The sequence below is a fragment of the Helicoverpa armigera genome, chromosome 23 (assembly GCF_030705265.1).
Source record: "Helicoverpa armigera isolate CAAS_96S chromosome 23, ASM3070526v1, whole genome shotgun sequence".
NCBI classification, from domain to species: domain Eukaryota; kingdom Metazoa; phylum Arthropoda; class Insecta; order Lepidoptera; family Noctuidae; genus Helicoverpa; species Helicoverpa armigera.
Genome location: NC_087142.1, coordinates 6,720,842 through 6,746,030, shown reverse-complemented (window position 1 = coordinate 6,746,030; position 25,189 = coordinate 6,720,842). Strand labels below are relative to the sequence as shown.

Sequence of the window (25,189 nt, the reverse complement as noted above, 5' to 3'; positions counted from 1 at the left end):
GCTAACTTCAATACCATTAATAATTTCATAAGGTCCGGCTATGACATTCGATACTATCCACACAAACATTCGCGCTAAACGAACCTAATCGGAGAGATCTAATCGAGACATAATCGTCTCGAAACAATTTATTTATAGTCTCATTAAAGAGCTAAGTTTATATGCTTTTAAAGCCATTTAGGAGCGCAAAGAGCACTAATACCCGTGTAATATGCAATATACAAGATAAGGCCGGAGCTTCGGATAATTTATTCAATTGCAACCTGTGTACCTTTCATGCTAAAGTGGCAATACTAAGAATTTTGACAAATGGAATAATTGCTTGTCTTCTATGCACGTCGTACATGTGCTTCTGAGGCTGCTGAATAATTCAAGGCACGCATAATCGATATGCAATAAGATACCAAGTGTATCGATTTCCCTTTCAGTAAAATACGAGCTGTGTTCAGCGGAAAATGCCATGCAGATATACAAACCAAGAGAAACGTAGAAAATAAAGATAATATCACTGATAGTACTACGTCTCTGTATTTTACTTTCGAGTCAATTAAATCATCAAATGCGTTGAAAGAGACCCTTCTCTTTACCGAACATAATCAAACAGAATAAACACAATAAATTATTATAAACTTAATAGACCAAGGCGTAAACGGCGTGAAAGTTTAATTAATTAATGAAACTAAACCTTAAAACGACTTGCCGACAGTTTACAAAGATAACACAAAATACGTTCATGTTCATAATATAGAAATTGTTAGATATATTTACAAAGTAGCATTTGCTGGTACTGCAGGGGATTATAACAAAGGAACTCGATATACCATTAGAGAATAAGATTGAATTTCAAGTGCGAAATGATGTTCCAAGAGCAAAATCGTAATAGAAGGTGAGAAATTAACTAACGCCTAAGATTTTAATGTTGAGAAAATACGTTGTGGCGCAAGAAGTAGGAACTTTCACAGATTTAAGATAAGACGTAGTTAAAGTCAAAATGACAAGCACAGACATCTCAGTTAACAGCCGCGTTTGAATAACACGGCGGATGAACAAAGCAGAATGCTGTATTAGGAGTTAATCAACGTAGAAATATATTCACGTCCATGTTTATTTTTCGTAGTGGCTCTTTTAAATATATTAAGGAATTCCTCGAGTTTACTGAAAACATATGAAAGGAGGACAAAGACGCTTTTTTGATGTATAATAATTACCGATTTAGACTCTAGAATGTCAAAATAGTACTTAAACTAGTCCAGGCAAACTTCCACTTAAATACTTGTGAAATTAACACCACTAGAATAATTGCAGCTTATGTTGAAGTTTATGCATTAAAACATTGTAATGTCGTGAAAGTAGAAATTGGAAGCGATAATTTCCTAGTATTTGAAGAGAATGTAGTGAGCTTAACGCGTGACGGGTAGCTCATATGAAATGGCTGACCCTTCAACCTTACGTGCAATGAAGATTGAAGAACCACCACACCCAGCTTATATCTACATATTAAGAATTTTATACAGGTTTGTAACATTTAAATGTTGGCTTGCATAAACAACAATACTTTCCCTTGCTTTCCAATAAATAACATTTTGAATTCGGAAATATATAACTCAACTCGCTATTTGCATTTCAAATCCCAAAAATCGTGTTCATTCTTGGTACTTACTTTGAACAATTTCTCAAAACAAGCTTTGAATGGGGTACTATTTGTAATCCCTTCTATATCAAAATCCTAAATCTATAATCACGGTTGGAAACTCAATGTTCCGATCGGCTGAACCTCATTACAGCCAGCTAATGTTTCGTCATATTTCTGCACAATATTAAGGCTATCGCCGGGGGCTGTGAGCGTTATTGTGGGGGATTTTTGCCACAATATGTTATCAGCACTGCGTACCACAACCACTTTCGCAGTGCTTTCTAAATCCCCCAGAAGATTAGCACGCAACTAAAATACTGCCGGTGCCGACACGGAAGCTTTATTACCCCCTGTTCTTGTGATAGTATCAATATAAATATGTAACATATTGTTGCCATCTCTTGTTTTTGCTTTTTCATCTGGAATTTCATTTCCTTTACTAAGATTGCTGGAATTTTTAAGTCAGCATGTTTGTTGGGGAGAGATTGAGACGTTGCTATCTAGTGCAGCTGTGTCGGTCATTGACTACATGTATGTATTGTCATTCATGAAGCTGTAGTTTTGGCTCTGTAGTTTTTTGAGACTTGGATATACCTACCTGTGTTCTATCATATATTTGGGAACAGTAGGTCTAAATCGTGAAACTCAGTGAAATCTTGATAATTCGGAAGCAGTTCAATACTAGCCAACCCAACATTTTCAAATTTTATTAGCTTCACATCTACCAGTGCACGTTTAAATCTATTAACATAATAAACTATTCCAACAAAACAGTTCAAATTCGTGATCTTCACTAAATCAAATGCCGACGATCTGTCCTACTTTGTTCGTCCTTTAGAGTGCAGTAAATCTAATCCGCGGGCACTATTACTGAATGCTACTTTGCACGTAGTATCTCCGGCCACCACGGGGCGCGATGGCGCGATACTATCGCGTTGACGCCGCGGGAGAAATATTGCGCGCGCGCAGACTCGCATCTGGAGACCTTACGTACTACCACACAATAAAGCGAAAATTATTCAACTCAATTCTGAAATACAATGCTTATTTGGGACTTCTAAATTCAAATCCAGTATGAGCAAGCTCAGCAATGGATTGTGAATAAGTGGTAGCGTTTTGTTGTATGCTAGCTTTTAGTAGATTCCCGGACTTGTAAGAACGTGCCTTATTGCAAGTCGCAAGTTGTGAAATTATTCCTTTGTTACGTGTAGACATAACAAATTTGCTCAGTAACAATATTTTAGCTTCCCATAACATTGATTTGCTCAAAATACTTTTGTTGTTTGCAGATTTGAACAAAGCTGTAACGAAACGAATTTCGCGACTTTGATGGAAATGTTAAGATTAATTAGTGGCTTGTCTATATTAAATGCATTTGAATGGTTCATTAATCATTTGTATGAGACATAAACATATTGAATACTTTCTCTAGACATACAAATCTAGATGGCATCTCTTACGCGTGACGTCACAAGTTACAGATGTAAGAAGACGTGTAGACAGGTCTTAAAATAGATGAATCGAACCATGACCAACCAGTTAATACTCATTTGTAAATTGATATTAGGAGACGTGACGAGAGAATCTAATAGACCTACGATTCGCACGTTATGTCATGACAAATGTATGTAACATTACATCTGCTCATATTTTGATTTACATTGCATCTGAAATGCAATAGAGGAATGCGATTCTGTCTTATCAAGTTAAACTACACGTTTTTTATCTGCCACGCCTTTAGTACAAAAATTCATGATATGTAATTTTTATTATTTTACAACATTTTTGTTTATCACATTCAACGTGAGGCGTTTTGTTTTGCAATTGTTTTTCATTCGTTCTTTTGTTTCGCTATCAATGCAGTGGCTATCAACTATGTTAGATGCAGGATTCCTAATGATCGAATTTTGATGAAGAAATACGGCGCTCATGACCAGGAACAATGATTATACATACCTAAGTTATTATAAACGGAGTCGTGGTGGCCTAGTGGTCAAAGAACCAACCTCTCGAGTATGAGGGCGCGGGTTCGAATCCAGGTCAGGCAAGTACCAATGCAACTTTTCTAAGTTTGTATGTACTTTCTAAGTATATCTTAGACACCAATGGCTGATAAAAAGGTGAAGGAAAACATCTTGAGGAAACCTGGACTATATAGTCTGAAATCACCAACCCGCATTGAGCAAGCGTGGTGATTAATGCTCAATCCTTCTCCGTGTGAGAGGAGGCCTGTGCCCAACAGTGGGACGATAAATAGGCTGTAACTAAGTTATTATAACAGCCTACTCTCAAAGAAAAGACCAGACATATCAAAATATTTCGCTCGTCGAACTAGTTCTATTATTTGAATGAAAAAAGTACACCAATTTAATCTGAAACTCTCTCACATTAATCATATGCGCGCACACATCGTTATAAAACAAACCGCGAGTCGGATTCGCCCGCGGGAGCGAAAGTCGCTACCGATCTTGTCCGACGCCGCCCGACGTCGGCCGATCTTACACCGCGATAAATTCATTAATCACTTACACTACCGGCCAAACAAAATGGTACCGTTTTCCTACATTTACACTGCCTGCCAGATTAACTGCTATTGCTTTCCTATATCGTTACTAATAATGCGAAATTATTCCGTGTCTCGGTTGCATATTGAGACTATTTGTCTTAATATTTTGCCGTAATCTTAAGTTGTGAAATCTTTATAGCTATTGCTGGATTGATGTAATGATTACTACAGAAATGACAAAAACTTTTTTGATACCTATATGTATTTCAACGAGAATGACAACTATTTTTCATAATATAATTTATAAAAGATTTTTGATGGGATAATCTATTTTTTTCAGGTGTCAATCGTTAAGCTTATTTACGACTTTTAATTCTTATAAATGTTCCTTGTTTTTCCTACACTTCTCAAGGAAAGGACACTTAACGTTCAGCTCATTACCTGAAACAATTTTACTGTATCGACGGCCATTTTGCAAATGGCGTCCGTTTCTTGTCAGAATATTTTAATGGCGCTCATTTATTTAAACACGCTTTTATCTGTAGCATTAAATTGCGTATAATCAAATACTACTATTGCCGGTACAAGTGGTACTAATATTATAGATTACTGATATATTTACTTAAAGGAGGAAAATAATCCTTTCTTAATATTGTTTATGCGAGAGTAAAGTCATACTGTTCACTTATTTGTTACGCTTTCACGGTGTAACAGCTGTAACAATTAAGATAACATCTATATTCGATATGGGGATAGATTAAAATCTGAAAAAATCATAGGCGCGTGTAAGTTTCTCAGAAGTGAGTAAACCCGAAAGAAACCACTAGTTTGTATCTATAATTTTCTAAAATCTATGGTATTGAAAAGGGACATGTATGTTTTCACCTTTTACTTATCTTTTTGTGCCGACTAGGTCATACAATGATTGATAGTTTAGTCACAAAGCACGTCCCAAACCCATTTCCATTGTTTGTGACAAAACACAACTTTTCTCAAGTAAAAACAATCAACTGTACACTTAGAGACCCGCACACTGGAGACTAAATAGTCGGCCGACACTTGACCCAATGGTTGACAAACATTTTTTTAAACAAAATCTTGATTCCAGTCAAAGTTATAAGTTGGTCTGATATCGGCTTAACACCTGATTGTTGTAATTTGCGCACTTCCATTGATCTTCATACTGATTTATGAGCCCGAACAAACTTATTGGCCGACTAAAAGTCTGCAGTGTGTGGCTTAACGTGACATTATGTGTACGCTCGTTAACAAAAGGAAATAATTTACGCATTTTACCGTTGGCAATTTCCTCTGCACGCGAGTGTAATCTGTAATGTTTTAGTTCATAGTTAAATGGGCTATCTGAACAGTCGTCATTTGTACTAATCAGTGTATTTCTTGCCTATTAGTTGAGCCTTAGAGCGTAGTTATTATATAGGGCTATGATTTTAAACTTACACACAGAGATATTAAATTACTAGTACCTAAGTGTACATATTTAAACTGAACTATTTTCCGTGAAACGACAGTATAAGTAAAGCATTTAAATTTAGGTGAGTCTTTTAAAATCATTGAAATATTATATTGTTACGCACTGAAGGATCCTACTCACCCTAATTAAAAAAAGAAAACATTCTTTACCGTAAAATGGCATCTACTTATTTCACTTTTGCACTATCTTCGAATCTCAAGAATAAACTGCTATACAGATTTTAACAGCTGCAAACATACCTATTTCGTCCATTCTGACAACAGTTAGATAAGAAAATTGAATTCGAGGCGTGAATATTGAAATCGATCATAAAAACGACATATTGATAAATTGAACTGACAAGCAAAACATTTTAAAATCTACATTATCAACATATTCGTTACACTGCATCATACAATATCAAAAAAAACAATAGTCACATTTTATTTATTGAGGCTGTATTTTGTTATTACGAACGACTTCACACCAGCTTCATACTCGAGATCTTTCCGCGAGAAAATGAAAACCCGACGCGCGATTTCAAGTGTCATCGTCTATCAATTCTATAAATAATACGTCATAATATCAACTTTACTTATGCAAAAATAAAATCAACATAAAACTTTGCAACCCAGTACAGGTACCCTTTTACCTTTGACTACATTCACATTTCTCTTACAGTACCGATAGCTAGAGAAAGAGGATCTATTAAGTCAGATCAATGGCTCCAAATAACAGATGGTCGGTCATGTCACAAATTGACTTAAGGTTAATTGTGACAGCGACCTCTATTGGAAAGTTGCAAACGCATTAGTCAATCAAGACAAACGTTTTGTTATCTATGGTTTTATTGTTATGGGAACTTTATGTTGTCTGTGGTGAATATTTTTTACATAATATTTTGTAAACAATAGTTTAACTTTATTGCTTGTTTGTAAGCAAGTCTGTTTTGTGTTATTGACGTAACTATTATTAGGTAAGAATTCAAATGCATTTTTTTTACAAGAAAATTACGAAAAAGAATGCATAAATTGTGTTTTATTTTTTCCAATTCGATTCAAGTTTTCAACCATGAACAAACAAGGTACTGATTGATTTTCGCATATTAGTTTAGAAGCTACATAGTTTACACTGTTTAACCTTTTGAACACAACAGATTTAAGACCAAACTTTATTGGTATAACAGTACAATTTGCTGGCCCATAAATGAGGTGACTAATAACGAAATATTAATGGCTAATAGTAGTACATAGTTCTACAATGTAAGCGATATAATAATCGTAAACAGCCGTTTTAATTAAAGCGGAACATTGTTTGTATGGTGTAATAAATATCAGTATCTAATGACCGGTACTAAGTTACGGTTGCTACTCGATTCTAATAACTTATCAAGTGTTACGCGTTAATTTCTGCGTAACGTATAAGGCCTTAAAGGGAAGTTTGTCTGTTGAATTTAATTTGGATCTGAAGTTATTCGGGTTCTGTTCTACCAACTACCTGCGACCTTGGACAAAGGATAAAATATTGAGTATAAGCTTTTCTTTTTAGCATCCAGCGTGGCAATGCTTCCAGTCTTTTGGGCGCGATCCCTGTTGACATCTTGAGTTTAATATACATATCATTTTTGGATAAACTTGTAAATAGTTTTGTTATAAAAATATGTTCTGAAAATTCATATTTCAAAACAGCATTAGCAAAACTGTTTTCGAAATGGAAAGTAACCTCAAAATTGGTGTCGTAACTCAATTTCTTAGTTACTCAGATACTACTGTAGTTTTCATACCAAAGTATTCCATATAAGGCTTTATTTTCTTTTCAATTTGGATATGTCCGTACACACAGGCTGACCAGCAGTGTGTACGAGCCTTGCTAATCAGATAAGGCCAATTTGTAAGCCGGTAGATACATGATCTCAGATGATCTGATGACCTCGAGCTTACGGCGCTCTCGTTTACTTCAGATTCTACTATCGTTGCATAGATTTATCAATTTAAATGGACATTGTGAATGTTATGTTTTGTTTATTGAAATGTTTTCTGTGTTTCTGTTACATTTTCTATTTGATATTTATGATATAAAGGGCAAACGGCTAATAAGTAAGATCATAGATTAAGAAAAAAATATGAAGAAGTAGATAAAAGCTACAAGAAGGTAAAATTAAAAAAAAAGATTTAGAAAAATCTTGTCATTATGATTAAGGTAGGTCTATTCTTTTAAAAAATAACAAAAGGCTTACATGTTCTGATATTATTTTTCAATGTAAGTAGATACTCTCTTACAATTTAATTTCCCTTTCAAAATCTGATTTAACAAGATCAATCCGACACAAGCTATCATAAGCATATCTTCTAAAGCATCAGTTAAGGATAATTTGTGCAGCCACAGATACACGATCGGCGATGATCTGATGACCTGCGCCTGCGTCGGTTTAGTTAAACGTTACTTGCGATTTCCGTACTATCGAGATATCTTCTAATTTGTCAATTTTAATCGAAAGCTGAGAAAGTATTGATTGCTATCCTGTCTTGTCTCTGACAGGACACTCAGTAGCATTTATGCCAAGTGGATTAATCGTGAGCATTGTTGCAGATCAGAGCCTTTTGATAAAACTGTCAAAGAGTCAAGTCCTAATACTTATTAGTAAGAAATGTAGCATGGCTTGTCGGGCTTAATGTATGGAATTGGTGTAAAATTATGATGGACTTTAATTTCGAAAAACCAAAATAGCTGGGATAAAAAGCCTTGGGAGATGATGAATTTCAAATGTTTCGAAACAAATGCATAGCGCTACTGTATTGTGAGTTTTACAAGTTACTTTTTCGCATCTGGCTTTTCTATCAAAACTTCCATGATAAGTAATATGCGCATAGATTTACATAAAGCCAGCCCAGAAGATGCGACATTTTATATTTATTGTTATTTTCTGACATCTAAATCTCTTTAATTTTTGCACCAATAGTTAACTTTGAATATTTGCTTAAGCTTTACATAACACGTATTTCCTACAGTAATCCCATCATTAAGAGACCATGTAAATATCTACCGCGATCATGATAAGATGTGCATTCATAGGGCTTATCATGCACTTATCTTCGATGCAATAGCTGGAGGTGGCTGGGTAAGGGTTAACTAGTACATTATGCATCTGCTGACCTTAGCCCTGTGGGTAGGTATCTTTGTGTTTTAGCTTTTACAAGAGGTTATGTAATAGTGGTGATACTTTGAATGTTTGTGTAAAGTGGAGGTAAAAATATTCTTGTTGGCTTTATAGTTCGGACCGGAAGTTTTATTATTATCGTAGCTATCATATTATAAATGGAATAAGTTAGAGAAGGCAGTTTTGGTGTCATTTTAATAGAATTGCGTGATTTAAAACGAAATAGATGTTTTGGGAATCGATTTTAAATCTAGAGTGATTTTATTAATCACCTCGTTTCTTAAATTAGGATCCAAAATCCTAAAATCAGTCCTAGAAAATACGACCCGGATCCAACAATCACACAAACAAAACAAACCTCTTTATACACATGACTTATCTATGGTTAAGCACCATAAATCCATAGGGCACACGGCACAAAGAGCTCTCGCTCACGAACCGTCGAACCTAATTAAGGGCATCTCTCCATCGCTGGCTGATTTATTATCGTCATTAGAGAGAGCGAGTGGCTAAGTCAAAGCCACACGGATCGAACGATCATGAGGTTAAGCAACGCTTGGAGCGGAGGGAACGTGGATGGGTGACCGTCCTTTACGAGTTTCGGAGTGCGTGACAAATTGGTGGGTTCGGGCTAACATTTGAACATCTTTGGCTGTCGTTACGGGTGATGATCAGAAACCAGAAACTTTGACACCGGTTTTACCAAAGGGTATCGGGTTGCCCGGTTAACTGGAAGGAGGTCAAGTAGGTAGTCGCTCCGTGTAAAACACTAGTACTCAGCTGCATCCAGTTAAACTAGAAGCCGATCCAAACATACTAAGGCAAAGGCTAGGCAAATGATAAGATCGATGATGAGATCGTTCGACTTGTTCGACGAACGATAGCGCGCAATGGATACTGTACCATAGTACAGAGGGAAATAAATCGCAAGTGATGTATTGGTATTGAGATGTTTTATTGTGCAATTTGTTGGCTCTCGTGTTTGGGTTAAGTGCCTTATTTTTATGATAGTAAGCAGTAAAATACCTATATGTAGAAGAGGAATATAAGAAGCCTCCCTACCTAAGGTTAAATAATTTTGTATGTGGTATAGTTTCGGTTTAATTTAAGTTTAACATGTTCAAATTAGATTAAGCTATGTTGATTTATTACAACGCGATTATGGGATTGATTTAAATATAATAAATAATTCTCACTTCACCTGTAAAAATATACAGACCTAATCCTATAAAAATGCTCTTATTAAGTAATTACATAGAAAGCCTTAACAAAATCATATATTGTTTATTCCTGAGAACAAGGGCTGTGTGCTTTTCAGCACGTTATACCGTGACATCATTAACTGCACTGCAGCCTAGATAACGCCTTATCGAAGTGCAGCTAAGCCTGAGTGTTATTTCCCTATAATTGGTAAAACTAGTTATTCTTCCTTCATGAAATTCTATTATACTAAAATCTTTCTGGAATTTACATTACTGCCTCCAAATGTCATACCGGTTCTATCTAATTTCCTTTTATGATACGAAACTTTCTTCTTCTTCATGTGTAGTCGGTTGTCTCTATCACTCGTCACACTAACATTAACTCTTCACTTATTCATGTAACATTTTTTCTGTGGTCTGTTTCCACATTATCTCTTATTGACGTTAAAATAAAAACCTTAGAAACTATTCCTACCTTATGTTCACTGAGTTTCCTCAGCAGGTCGTGGTAGTTAGCTCCCCGGGCTGCGGCGAGTGACGGCGGCGGCAGGCGGCCTTCCATGCAGTGCAGCCAGCGACGCAGGCATCTTAACTCGTGAGCTGTGTCTGGTTAAAGAAACAGAGAAATAAATATCTAATCATGTAAGCTAAATTATTATTATTATAAAGAAAAATGTAACTCCAACACAGCTGGGAAAAGGCTAGGCAGATGGCAGATGCATTATTAGGTTTTTTTTTTGATCTCCTTACATTACTGAACCGATATGAAACATTGTTTCACTGACGGTAAGCTATATTATTTTATGCCCAGGGGTCTAGGCTATATTATCCGGGGACGCAAAGAAGTTTCAAGAGATGCGTGCAAGAAACGCTAAATAGAATAATGGTATATAATAAAAATTAGAAGTAAACATTATATTACTGTTCTGTTTCATGTTTCGTTTTCAATACGAAGTCAATGTTAAAGAATCATTAATAAGAGCCTTGAAGTAAGATATCAGAATCATAACTTAAAGAACTTAGATAGCTCCCTTATATAAGAGGTAACTTACCAATAAATATTTGAAAATATTGGTTAAACTGTAACTTAATTACGTCCAGTACAGACATTGCACTAACACTGAAAAACGCCTTGCAAGTGTTCTTGAACAGTAATTACTAACAATGATACTTGAATTCAAAGTTATCTATGTTTATTAGCATGTTTGATTATAAGTTTTATTATTCCTTTTAAGTACCTACTCTTTACGTTATATTGTTAAGCGCCATCTATTGGTAACTTGACTATACTACATGTAAAGTAACCTGCGTGAATAACAGACCTGCATTGTAGTACGGCTGCTTGCTCAGAGATGGCGCTGAGGTCAATTATCAACACTACTTGGATATAACCAAAGAAGCAGCTTTAGGTATGTACATTTCCAACGCTTTTCCCACACTTAATTATTCAAAACATTTAGCTAGCAAATATTTATATACAAAAGATCACTAACCAACTGTGTCAGAACTGTCTCCCTCTCGATGCTGCTGCTCAGGACTAAGTAGCAGCCGGAGACCTTCCCACTTCACATTCAAATGTTCTATTCGCCACGTCACCTGGATTGTAAGGAGAAATATTATGTAGTAAAATATAACTAATTTAAATGAATACTTTCTTCGGAGACGGTGTTTATGAATTTCAAATGATGATTGAACTTTTAATTATTTTGGTGTTCCCCTTTTCACTTGTTTAACCTCGTGAGTTTGACCGCTATGTGTCTGTCTGTGTATACGTTTGTCTCTGACACCGCAGTTTTTACACTCTACTTTTTATTCTAGTCACCGTCTTATGTGAATATCGCTTACAGGTATATCTATAGAGAACTAAGCTAAACTACTCCAAGTACTACAAGTACTCACTTCAGCACTGGCTTCTGGTATACGTTCGAGTATAGCGGTGGCCTGCTCGATGAACTTGGCGCGGCGCGGTTCCACTGACACCAGCTCCGTCATACGACTCTGTAACCAACATTATGATTAGTAATTCATTGAAATACAAATTTTGAAAAAGATGGTGCGTTATAATAGCTACTGGGCTATTAAGTAATCTGTGCCCGGGTTTTATTTTAAGCGGTCCTCAAGATTAAGTTGATTCAACATGGTCATGGTTTCAATTTGACCAGAGGGTACTTTATAGATACCTATCTACCCCTATAATAGTCATACTATACTAAAAGGCATTTACCAGGTTTAAGTTGTAATGCCCATTTTAAATACTTGCTACAATTTTACTTTTGCATGATAATGAGAGGCCGTCACATCAACCCTTTAAACTCACCATCCTCAGCTTCCTACTGGATAAGTTCTCGGGACTAGAATAGATCTCCTCCTGTACTTGACTAAGCCACTGGCAGAGCTCGTTGAACTCGGCCACCAGCTGGCTCAGTGACCACTGGCGGTTGAACCCCGTTAGCAATAGTAGCAATGCAACTAGAAGTACTCAATACCCACCATCCTCAGCTTCCTACTGGACAGGTTCTCGGGACTAGAATAGATCTCCTCCTGTACTTGGCTGAGCCACTGGCAGAGCTCGTTGAACTCGGCCACCAACTGGCTCAGTGACCACTGGCAGTTGAACCCAACTAACAAACACTAGAAGTAATCAATACCCACCACCCTCAGCTTCCTACTGGACAAGTTCTCGGGACTAGAATAGATCTCCTCCTGTACTTGGCTGAGCCACTGGCAGAGCTCGTTGAACTCGGCCACCAACTGGCTCAGCGACCACTGGCGGTTGAACCCAGCTGTCGGGTTTAGGAGCCGCGGACACTGGACTGAACTGTGGAGGAGTTCGCCGTTTGCTTCCTGGAAAAGGATAAAATATCACTGAGTTAGTAATTTCAAAATTACAATACATTAACCGACGCCTCTACCGAGAGTTTGTTGCGCCACCTCTTCTTCCCAGCAATAACAAATAGGAAGAGGAGAAAAGCGGGCGTTTGGCCAAAAAGACAGCCCGTCTTTGCATATTTCCTTCACGTTCAAAAAGTGCTGAACTCACCCTTGTTTCAGTTAATGATTTTGTTTCTATGTTCAGCCCTATACACTTTCTTATATACTCCCCCGCTCTTTTATGCACTTCCTTGTGATTTACATCTAAAGAGGCTTTCGTTAGGTGACTAGATCAAGCTCTTTATGCAGAAGGTAGTTTCTGTCGATTGGGGTCCTGACTGCCGTTAGTTTAGATCATGTACCACATGTCGGTGGGACACTTTTATATTTTTATATATTTGAATTACCTTGCAACTATCAATGATCTGGTTGTCCATGATATAGTCGTAGTGGTGCTGCAGCAGCGGCCACAGGTCGTCTCCGGCGCTGCCGCCGCTCGCTGCGGACCCCCAGCTCCGACGCCACGCTTCGCGGCATGGCTCCTTTCTGGAATAATGAGGTTTCTTATGAATTGGTGCACTGAATCTGAAAGGGCTTTGTGTTGTCAATATTTGTGTTTGACCTGGCTGTCAAATGTGTAAAATCCAAACTAATATTATAAATGCGAAAGTAACTCTGTCTGTCTGTCTGTCTGTCTTTCTGTCTGTCTGTCTGTCTTTTCTTCACGCCTAAACTACTGAACCTAACCCGAACCCTGTGAAATTTGGTACAGACATAGTTTGAAACTTGAGAAAGGACATAGGATAGTTTTTATTACAAAAAATAAAAATAAAATTATTTCGGACATATAGCGCCATCTATTGGTCAAATCAAAAATCTGCTGGTAGTCACTATTCCACGCGAACGAAGTTGCGGGCAAAAGCTAGTTATAACTATTCTTTCAATAGCTGTAAAGGTATCTAGAGTCTTAGGTTTTAACCACACTTTCAATAAGTGAGTGATGGTCGTGCTTCCATTAGTATTTCTAGAAAATCGCTTGAGAATTTTGAGTACATTCGACCAAGAGTTGAGCTCCAAAGAGATAATAATCAATCACCGAAAACCGGCAACAGAGAAGGAAAATTCTGGCGTTGCCCAAGAGGAAGAAGTAGGTAAAGGGCTGTACTTAATTTTAGCGAATTTCTCAGAATAGATCATCAATAAACTGAAGAAGAATCCGTCCATTTCGTTAGATTCAAGGATACAGTCAACGATATAAGAGTATAAGATACTCAAGTAACTGAAACCAAGAACGTTCTAGACAGAGAAAGTACCACCACAGCAAAACATTACAACTACCCAAGTCAAGTTCAATGACAACAAAACCGCGCTGTTTACGTCCAAAGCGAAATGAAAACAAAATGGAGTATTCATTAATTGTTGTTAGGTCATGCGCAACATGGCTTGCACCGGCGTAGGCGCAGTAGACTATAAAATAGGCTTTTTGTAAGGCCCGCCATTGGATACTTTGTACATGTTGGTTTTAATAAGTGTAATGTAGCAGGTTATTTAATATTGCTACTGGTATTACAATGCTTGTTGAACGTTTGTTGAATTTTATAGAATGCACCTATCTCACAGAGGTCATCTAAAATGTTTGGTTTCAATGATTCAATAAAACTTTAAGTAAAATTGTTAATACGTTTGGTCACCAACCTCGCTGTATTATGCTTCGGAATGTATATGCAGATAATAGATACCATTAGGTACATAACATAGCAATACTTAGGTAAACTATGAATTCCATTCATTTTGCACTTATGGCATATAATATTATATTTATTTTTGTTCCAATTAAAATCCCATCTTCAAGCTTTGGGTACAATTAAGTTATCCAATTCTTAACCATACCATTTAATAGCATACCTCTTTTTAGTGAGACTATGGTAGGGCCGCTCGAGTTGATCGCAGCGGCCGCCAGGCGGCGCGGGCGCGCTCCTCAAAGATGACAACGAGAAGCTACTCTTCATTGAAGAGTGTTCGAAACCTGGAAATTAAAAAAGAATTGAATTAAATTCTTAAATATTTTTTATTTATTCCCTTTTTATCAAGGGAAATATGCTTACTGCTTTCAGAATGAAATAAAGCTTATCTTGGTGTTAAGCCTGATCAGAAACCTCCCAGAGAAAGACTGCCTTAATCCTGGTGATTCAAATAGTTTTGGAAAATCACTAATTGTGAACAAAATACTTAATATTAAATAGATAAGCTGCTAGCTAATCTAGAGGAAATATTTTTTGGGTAGATTCATTCAAGACCGCTTAATCCCTCGATTTACGATCTAACCTTGGCAAAATGACTTACTAAAATATGTAAATATCCCGGGTTATGTAATAAATTATTGTGTGTCGTTCTTTATGAGGATTATAATAAGCCTCACACGGAGTAGGTAGTACTGAAGCCATAAAATATGAGCATTATGAATATACACTAGCTTTTCTCTGCGGTTTCATTCGTCTGGAACTTGCCTGTTTGAGATATAGTAGTAAGTAAGTATAAGTTAAGCATAAGTTGTCAAAACAGTCTTGCTGTGAGCAATCATTTTGGTTAAGGTAAAATTGGATCGTATACATATACATTCCACATTTTGTTGTTATCCGTCACCATGGCAACCAGGGTCGGATCTGTCTGCATACCCACCTAAGAAGTCTTACTGACAAAGCGTTACAAACAAACTTACACACAGATATTAGTATAGAAAGATTGGTCTACTTACTTGTGGACATCTTGATCGTTTTATCTCAGGGAACTTCTAATACATCAATTTACTAGTAAATCAACATTAGGGCCCCACGAGTCGTTTGTACTGTCTCTTCAATTCCTTAATCTTTGTACTTCAATACGATGTTCAACCGTATTGTTCTAGTAATAAAGTCTAAATTGCTTCGTTTAAATAGTGCTATGGCGACTAGATTCGTTTTCTAAAGTTAATAAGTACAATAAATATTGATTGGATCATGTAATCTTGCAGGACTCATGAATTTGAAGGGTGCTTGTTGTTTTGGTTACTTTTTCGGTGGTCACATTTTGGTTGGCGGTTCTGCTTTCTTTTGCCGCGTTGATTTTTGCCGGTCGGTCCTGGAAACAAAGAAAAATATGTTGTTAGAATCTTTTCGAAGGCTTTAATAGTAAGGTAATATAAGTGACGTCTGGCAGAGATTCAATATTTTTGTAGGCCTATCCTAAGCCCATTATGAACCACAGTGCCCGTTTTTGATCAGAATATTAATCGCAAAATAATATACACAGCCATCCTTTATTGCACGATACACATATCCAAATATCGTTAGGTAAGTACATAACTTGCACATTTTTTGTTCAGAAAAAAGTAATTAAAATACTGCTATGTAATATTTAAAACGGAACAGGATGAAGGAACGGATCCAAGGCTTTCACCGGACATACCCGCGCGTCATAATTTGATATCTTACAAAGGAAGCTGATACAATCAATCAGAACGCAACGCGGTTCCTACACACAATATAATTAGCGTTAACATGCATATAATTATAGTGCGATTGACAGAAATTCTCACGAGAATCTAATATTTTACTATAGTATCTATAATATTAATTTTATGAGATACCTACAAGCCCACATATACGAGTTCGTAGGTTGAGGTGTGAGAAACACACTGAATACACACGTCTGTACTAATCCTAATGAATACTCAGGTAGGTAAGATATTGTTTGCAAAAGCCGAAATTATATCATCGATCATAACATTGTTTTCACGTTTCTACAAGCAAAAATAACTCAAGAACAAACTGGCAACAAATCTTAGTCATTATCAACACCATATAAGGACGTTAAGTTACGACTAACTTAAGCATTCAATCTGCAATCTCCGATGAGTATCTTACATAACAAGCAATACGGAAGGCGTAGCTTGTATGTTATGAAAGATTTTAATTTAATTTACGCACTTCATACAATCGGAGCTACCGTGTATGAGTTCCCGTGAAATTGATTAAGTTTTAACAGGTTGGTGTTTACTACTGAAAGTAAATAATAGATATTGTAAAAGATCGAGAAATTGATTAGACTGAGAATAGTAGAAAATAAGTGCACAGCAGAATATACATCAATCACAAAAATATGAAGATTTTGAAGTTGTACAAACGTGAAGCAGTCGTGTCTAGTTTAGACCGTCCTTCGGAAATTTTATGCCGACCTATTGTCAGTAACAAATACGCAACCAAGTGGTGTAAGAGATGAGACATCACATATACAAGGTTAAACCATAGAAAAAACTTTCTTATCCCACCAAACATTGTCAAAACACATTCGTTAACAAGACATCAAGCAACAACATTACACAAACAGGCATCACTCAAAAACGAAAGTGAAAACACCGGTAGCGTCCAATATAAACAGCTTGGAAGAAAAAAACCTACATGTTAAGCCGAGCCCTTATCTCATAATAGCCTAAATACTTTCTCCAAACTACCGATTGTTTTCACCGTACGTCACCAAGGGCGACTGACGACTGCACGATTGGAAAGTCGCAATTTTCCTTCACTGTTTCACACCAATTTGCGGATTTACAAGACAAATCGCTGCGACACGCGCCCGGAGGCTAGTTAGTCGTTACTAAAATGGACGATTTGTGAACGTTTTTGAAATTGTTTCGGATGGTTATGGAGTGAAAATAGTGTTTGGAGTAGTTCCGTTAAACGTTAGAAGAGAGGATTATCTGTTGAAACCTGGTTCCTATAAAACCTTGCATTAAATATTAATCCTAATAGTGGGCAAAGAAGAGCTACATATCATTCAATGCAGATCATTATCACCAAAATTACTTAATAAGAGAACCAAAAGAAATACTGTCACGCATCAACAGTAGATAAGTTTAAGTTGATAGAGCCATAAAGGCAAAAAAACAACGCAAACAATATAATAACAACACATATTTATATACAACCACTTAACATCTTTATTTACAACACACGAAAACCAACTGAGAAGAAAAAAAAACATTTGCCCAAAACTTTTCCCATGGTGTAAAGTAAACACTGTTCACTTTCTACAGCTAACCCATAAACCGCATGCTATGGGTCAAACTGACCTCCACAATATTGTGGAACAATTTGATCTGTATACTCTAACGGTAAACACATTATACCTTAAATTTATGGCTCTAAGATAATAGCATAAGCTGTCTCATGTACTGAGAATATTAATTCTGCTGTTTTTGAAGTTACTTCGACCATTTTATGGTTTAGTGTCCTAGAAGTTACACAAGAGAAGCAAGATAGAATAGCAGTAACATGGGTAGCTATTTCCATAATCCTTGTTAATAGAATTAAGATTACCCAACTATTCGTGGAAGAATGTTCGTTACGGATTGAATACGAAACACGGCTTGATCAGATCTCATTTGAAATTCTGAATATTCCAGAACTACACGTAACGTTTAGTTGGAATTAACAGTCATACACAGATTCCTAGAATGCATCGGCAGAGAACAGAAACACGACAGTTGTAATGAGACTTAAAGACTGCAAACACTGATTTATAGCCAGGAAAACATGTAAAAGAAAAAAGATAACACAAAGGTAATAACACCAGTGATGTTTACTGAGGAAAAGATAAGATTTAATAAGTAACCTGACCCTTAGAGCTTCTTTAGTCTAAGTCTGAAGATAGTATTGTTAGACTTACAACATTCTTCCTCAACAGATGTCAGATCTAAAGAAAAGAGTCTGCTTATTACCCCCAAAGGTCAAGAAAGGGAAATGGTTAAGACTCTGCAATCCTTGCACGTGAAAGGTCATCTAATTAGGTGCACTTTGGCATCAAAATGAAGATTATATCAAGATGATGAGTTGCATCTAACTATGGATTAATAACAGTAAGTGACGTTTGACCTCTGGTAACCTTACAACAACTAGATACCTCTAGAAAATTTTGAGAGCTGAACAGATTGCGATTTCAACCTATCATTAAAACGATGCCTAGTTCATAACGACAACATTCCACATGACTATTCCTTGGGTAAGAGATTAGTAATAATAAACTAAGCTACGAATCTTAATCATAAAGTTTTTTTTTCTATAGAAAAAGTTTACACTAAAGCGTTTGACACGCTTAACTAATGCATATTACGCGCAGCAATTTCATTGATTTTATCTCGGTTCCAGACTAACTAAACGTATTGACATGTTCAATGATCATAGTCAAAATGGCCTATAGAGATAGGTATGAGATATAAAGTCTAGACAGATATAAAGACTTCTTTGTGGCATCCCACTAGGTGGTCCAATCAAATCCTAGGACCAAACGATTATTTCACTTGCGCACACTTTCAAGTAATCAACGTTGCTCAAAAATTTCTAATGGTTATATGATTAACAAGCGGGTAAAAGTAAAGATGTGTTCTGACAGATTAAAAGATGAATGAGATATTTAATTTGAACGAAACGAAAGTAAATACGTTCCCTATCAAGATCATTACGTGCGAAACATATTCTAATTTTTGAACAATGAAAAAAGTAGTGTTTTACACATTACTTTCCCTTAAAAAGTTATTATAATTATTATAATAAATAGGAACACCTGATTTAAAGGAAATAAAAATTGTTTTCTTTTTAATAAAGACTGGTTAAAATTTATCTAAAGAGATGTTTCTTATACTCATTGAAACATACGTAACGAGGTGTGTAGTTAAAACCGGCCAAGTGCGAGTCGGACTCGTGCACGAAGGGTTCCGTAAATTACAGTTAAATCAACCTATCTCAAAAACTATAAGAGATACTTTGATCAAACCAAAAATCGTTGAAAGAGTTAATTAGCATGCATCACCTCTATTTTTTTTAGAATATTATACCCCGTAGTTATAAAAATAGAGGGGACATACTTTTTACGACTTTGAGAGCTGATATCTCAAAAACCGTTCACTTTAAGAAAAATGTTTTTTAGAAAACTTTATATCATTTTAAAAGACCTTTCCATTGATACCCCACACGGGTATGTACATCGAAAAAAAAAATTTCATCCCTCAGTTACATGTATGGGGGGCCCCACCCCCAATTCTTTTTTTTACTATTTAGTGTCATATTTTTGTAGCGGTTCATACAACACATATTCCCATCAAATTTCATCACTGTAGTACTTATAGTTTCCGAGTAAATCGGCTGTGACAGACGGACAGACGGACAGACGGACATGACGAAACTATAAGGGTTCCGTTTTTGCCATTTTGGCTACGGAACCCTAAAAATGAAATTAAGGCGGATCTTAATGATTGATGAATCAATCATCGTCGCTTGACGGAACTCAGTGAATGTGATTGAAATAAATCTATTGATGTAATGAATGCCTTGGGCAGGTGCTCTTTAATTTTAGAAGATTAACACACTTAAGCTTTGAAAACTAATGATTTTAATATTTCAATATGTATCATTGGTTTACTATTGAATGATGACCATACGCAGAGCCCTTGTTAATGAGCTTACCCTTCATCTCCCGTTCAAACTCCTGAAGTCTGGAATGGTGCTAACGATAGGCTAAAGTTTGATTGGATTCACAAATAATTTCAAAATTAACTGTCAGCTAACAATCGGACTAAACATCGGCCGACAGTTTAGTCTTCAATGTGCGGCTTCATTGGCTTTAAAACGCATAAAGAAAATCCACATTTTAATGTTTCTTGTGCAGTCCCTCTCTGCCTCTCTTCATCTTTCTCACTACATAAGATCGCAGAGATAAATCCAACTACATCTATCATTGTTACACTGCTTTGTTTAATTTTGTTCGTATCTAAGTAAGCTATCAAGTATCAAGAACATGTACACTTAATTAAAATAATGTTTACTTAGACGTAAAGTGTCGGTGTAGTTGGTGTAAAAAGTTTTGATACGTCATGTTTAAAGTTCTCATGGACGCAAGCGCAGACAATGGATCGTGATTTTATAAAGAATGTTTTGTTAAACGAAGCCTCTGGTGTTACATTGTGGTGCAAGTTTGTTTTTAAATAGAGGGAGAAGAATTCATTACTACTACGCTTTCAGCTGAAAGGTAGAGGTAAGTAGTGGATTATTCTTGGAATTTGAATAAACAGAACGGTAGCTCACTAAAGAGGAAACCTTGTTCAAATCGATTGTATCCTGAAGTTGTGGAAAACAAAATTATTGTATAAGTCGTTTTCGAAGGAACATTTGTACCTTCAACTGTAGGTTGATTGACCCATCAATTAATTAGGCAATATTTTGTTCAGTTGGACATCAATACATAAAAGCAGGGGCCTAATATTACTTGCGAGATGACGGCAGATAAAATAGTATGGAAGGAGAAAACATGGTGTGCCGACCGAAACAAAACTGTGATAAGGGCAGGAGCATGATGATGATGGTGATGATGATGAAAAGTAAGGGCCTAAATCGCTATCGCTTCCGCACCTAACTTAGAATACCACATTATCTAAAAGGTTATCAGATCAACAGTGTAAGCGTTACTACTTTCATCCAATATGAAAAGATAAGTTAATGAGCAACTTGTATCATTCAAATAGGTAAAAATGCTTTGGCGAAAACTCCCACACAATAGTGATATACTGACAGGAGAAAGAGACGTGAATTTCACTGTACTTACTTGGAAAAAACTAAATACCAAAATAGGGAACACAATTTAAGTTACTAATTTGAAAGTAGTCCCTGGGGAATTAGATGCGCCATTTTTTCACTCCAATAAAAGACAAATTGGTGAACTAAAATTAAGCAAGAAAGACACTTTTGATAAGTATTTATTTATTACACTAGTCGTATACGTCACATAAAATATAAAATCAAATGAATCACCTCAAAAACATTTATCACTAATTCTTGTAATCTAAATACCTTCTCAAAAAAAAACACTCCATCGAAATAATATCTTACCGTAACAATAAAAAAACGATTCATTCTTAAATCCAGTTCTCGTTGAATGACTTCCCTAAAAGGGCAGAGCAAATAAAAAGTTGCGCGCGCGCACCCAGCGATAGGACGACGACCACACGGCTGCTATGTAGGAGACTTATTTGTTTTACTTTGGAATTATACGTTATTTGCTTTGTGGGACAGTGTAGCTGAGGTTTTTTGATGATTTTGACCTTTGCTTTATCTGTTGTGAAAATAGAAGGGATTTTGAATGTGGTATAAAAACGACGAACGACGAAGGAACGTACTTAAACGACATAAAAAAGAACTATCTGAACTGAAAAGACTATAAAATCTAATTTCGATCAAGTTAATTGATGTAATTAAAAACTGATCCTGATTTCAGTGCAATTAATGCTGGACGAAGTGTAAATAATACACGAACGCCGTGCAATTAATACACGAACCACTGAGCAACTTAGTTCTAACACCAAAATTGATGATTACCAACAAAACCGAACACCAGCACAAAAGAAAGGTAGTCCTCATAAAACTTCCGACATTCGTGTTGAACTATCATAAAACACCAGATATAATCTGGAATGTTCTCCGACCGATAATAGGGACTCGGGAATCGACTCCGGCGCAGCGGATCGTATCACAATGGTGTAATTATCCTACAGATCAAAGGATCGCTGGCTAGGATATAAGGCCTTATACAGGGGAGCCTTATTTGGTGTGAGATAGAATTTTATTTAGAAGGTATAGGTTGGTTTTGCTGTTAGAATTTTGGAATGAGAGGGTATTTTAGAATGGATGATGGTAATGATGATGTTAGATGCATGGATGATGATGTTTTTGAAATTGGAAATGGTTGAATAGATTAGTTATAATCAGGTGTTGCAACGAGATCCATATTTCTTTGGAAACATTAGAGGTTGCATTTGAAGAGCCAGCAGTGATGATTTTTGCACTAGAGAAGAAAAAACTTTCGCCAAGTTATCTTCTGGAATCATAAGTATCATACACCCACGGCCATGATATTGTCTCGATACAAGTACTCTATAACAAAACATCGATATCTAAACTTTCTTCAACCGAGTCTACCGAATACGGCAAATCGATTAAGATGCTCATCTAGATAAGTGCAGGACCAACATTACGGCGAGAATGTCTAATTGATAATTTATAGCTTTAACGGGAAATTTTATTATCACAATATACCCTAGATACGGTCAGCCGAATAAGAGTTTTAAAAGTCGGTAGTTGGAGACTGGAAATAGTGTCCATGGGCTAACACGGCCTTTTAGGAGTAAATTGTAAAACTAGACCAACAGGGGTTATTTTCAATCTTTCATATAGATAAAAAAGGCATTGTAGATAATTCAAAAATATTTATTTGCAGCTAATATTATATCTCTTGACATGTCGACATCAGCTCATAATCTCATGGAACCAATCATAAACACTACATTTTGAAACATCCCGGCAATTATATGAAAAATTACCACCTATCCCGCAATCTTAGTCGATAAATTCTCGATTCTACGGTCATAGGTGAACATAAACTGAATACCGAGTGGAAACATCCTGTATCGATAACGCAATCAACGCACCTCTAGAAACACTTGTATACCAAGACGAATCCTGGCCGGACAGACCCAAAAAAAAGTAAAAAAAAATGTCTATGCCTCACAGAAAGGAATGCAATGACGCGCTCTGCTTCAAATCTGAACGCACCGAGACTAAAATTTGAAATTGGAATTGCCACCATGTTAAAAATTGTTTCTTTTTTAAGAATTCGATTATAACCTTTTTTTGTTTTGGCCTAAAGATTATGATCGAGAGTGAAACAATGTTATGTTTTTAACACGCTTATATTAGCTTCACTTGTAGCTATTTATGTAAGAAAATCCGAATGTTAACTTGACCCACTTCCCGGTCTTCGATTACGATGAAATTTTGCACATACTCTGAGTTCGAATGACAATACATTTTTTTCTTTTTTTTTACTATTTTTTTCATTCGTTTTTATAGTTCCGCAAATACTTACATATTTAATTTCAACCAAAGCTATTTCATAATATAAAATTTACGCCCATTTTAATGAACAGAATACATTAGTACATAACAGTACAAACAATAAAGTAGAACAGTTCCTTTTTGCATTCAATAAAAAAGCGGTAATTATTTGCAAGAACCGTTTAATAATAACATGACCAATCAATCTAGTTAGCAGTTACGAAAACAATCAGTCGATAATTATTAGCCAAGCTACTTTCACGACTCTTAGCTACCACCTATTATAAACATTCACTATACACTGTACACTCACTGACTTAGACTTTTTAGGGTTCCGTACACAAAGGGTAAAACGGGACCCTATTGTTTTCGCTCCTCTGTCCGTCCGTCCTTCCGTCCTTCTGTCTCTCATGAACCGTGATAGTAAGAGAGTTGAAATTTTCACAGATGATGTATTTCTGTTGCCGCTATAACAACAAAAACTGAAAACTAGAATATAATAAATATTTTGGGGGGCTCCCATACAACAAACGTATTTTATCTGCTCATTTTCTAAATAATGGTGTACTGACTGGATAGCAAATAAAACACACTTTCCGGGCCACTGGACGCGTACGCGTACGCTCGCGGCCACGGTTGTTGCACGACTGCCCTCACGGCGTGAGGCTCACGCCGGGCGCCCGCGCATACACTACAAATGGTACGGAACCCTTCGTGTGCGGTTCCGACTCGCACTTGGCCGGTTTTTAAATACAATTTGCATATGTCAGATTTTATTGTTAAAAATGTAGGTTAAAAATAGCGGATGTTATGTAAACGTAAAAGTTATGGTGCGTTATGGAAATAACTTGTGAGTAGTAACACTTGAAAGTGGTAAAACATTGTTATTTATGAGAATAGAACAGAGATAATATGGCATGCCTTTACCATAGAGCATTTTTAGTTTCAGGGTGGTTAAATAGGTCGATGCTACTCGAAATTTTGTTGTCATACTGTTTTTGCCAAGTTAGCATACAAATGTAAAGCTAAGTTATAGAACAGGCTACCTTCATCACAATATTAACTGCGATAGGATCAACATTTTACCCACCCTATCTACAAACCATTAGTACCAACCAAACAAAAGCAAACACATGAACCACAGACACAAACGAACTCTCATTAAGTCACGTGTCAAATCTAATCAAGTCATCAACTTAAATAAATAAATAAAAGAACCTAACCTATTGTCTACCCACGGGTACAAAACAAAACTCCATATTGTATCCGATCCATGGAGAAGAAAATTACTAGCGGAGGTGCCATAACGGAGAATCTCCTACGAAAGTCGTGCGCCACAATACGGGTGTGCTCGTGACGAGCACCGTTTACTACTATCTTCGCTCTTATACACCTTAGATGTAAAAGCAATCGTTGACAGATGTCTCAAAGAA

At 36.3% G+C, this 25,189-nt stretch overlaps 1 protein-coding gene across 7 annotated transcripts in view; it reads right to left on the bottom strand.

The window, feature by feature from the left end:
- Nucleotides 1-25,189, bottom strand: part of LOC110376274 (klarsicht protein) — a 275,563-nt gene that overhangs the window by 156,754 nt on the left and 93,620 nt on the right. For 6 of the 7 annotated variants that reach the window (XM_049837835.2, XM_049837834.2, XM_049837837.2 and 3 more), the window contains 7 exons: nucleotides 15,596-15,957; nucleotides 14,746-14,866; nucleotides 13,248-13,386; nucleotides 12,622-12,813; nucleotides 11,869-11,967; nucleotides 11,463-11,565; nucleotides 10,445-10,575 (listed from right to left, as the gene is read on the bottom strand). In XM_049837835.2, coding sequence (XP_049693792.2) covers nucleotides 10,445-10,575; nucleotides 11,463-11,565; nucleotides 11,869-11,967; nucleotides 12,622-12,813; nucleotides 13,248-13,386; nucleotides 14,746-14,866; nucleotides 15,596-15,605 — 795 coding nt within the window. In that variant the 5' untranslated portion in view covers nucleotides 15,606-15,957. Of the gene's footprint in view, nucleotides 1-10,444; nucleotides 10,576-11,021; nucleotides 11,137-11,462; nucleotides 11,566-11,868; nucleotides 11,968-12,621; nucleotides 12,814-13,247; nucleotides 13,387-14,745; nucleotides 14,867-15,595; nucleotides 15,958-25,189 lie in introns of those variants that run through there. The other variant, XM_049837841.2, reaches the window with a different exon arrangement.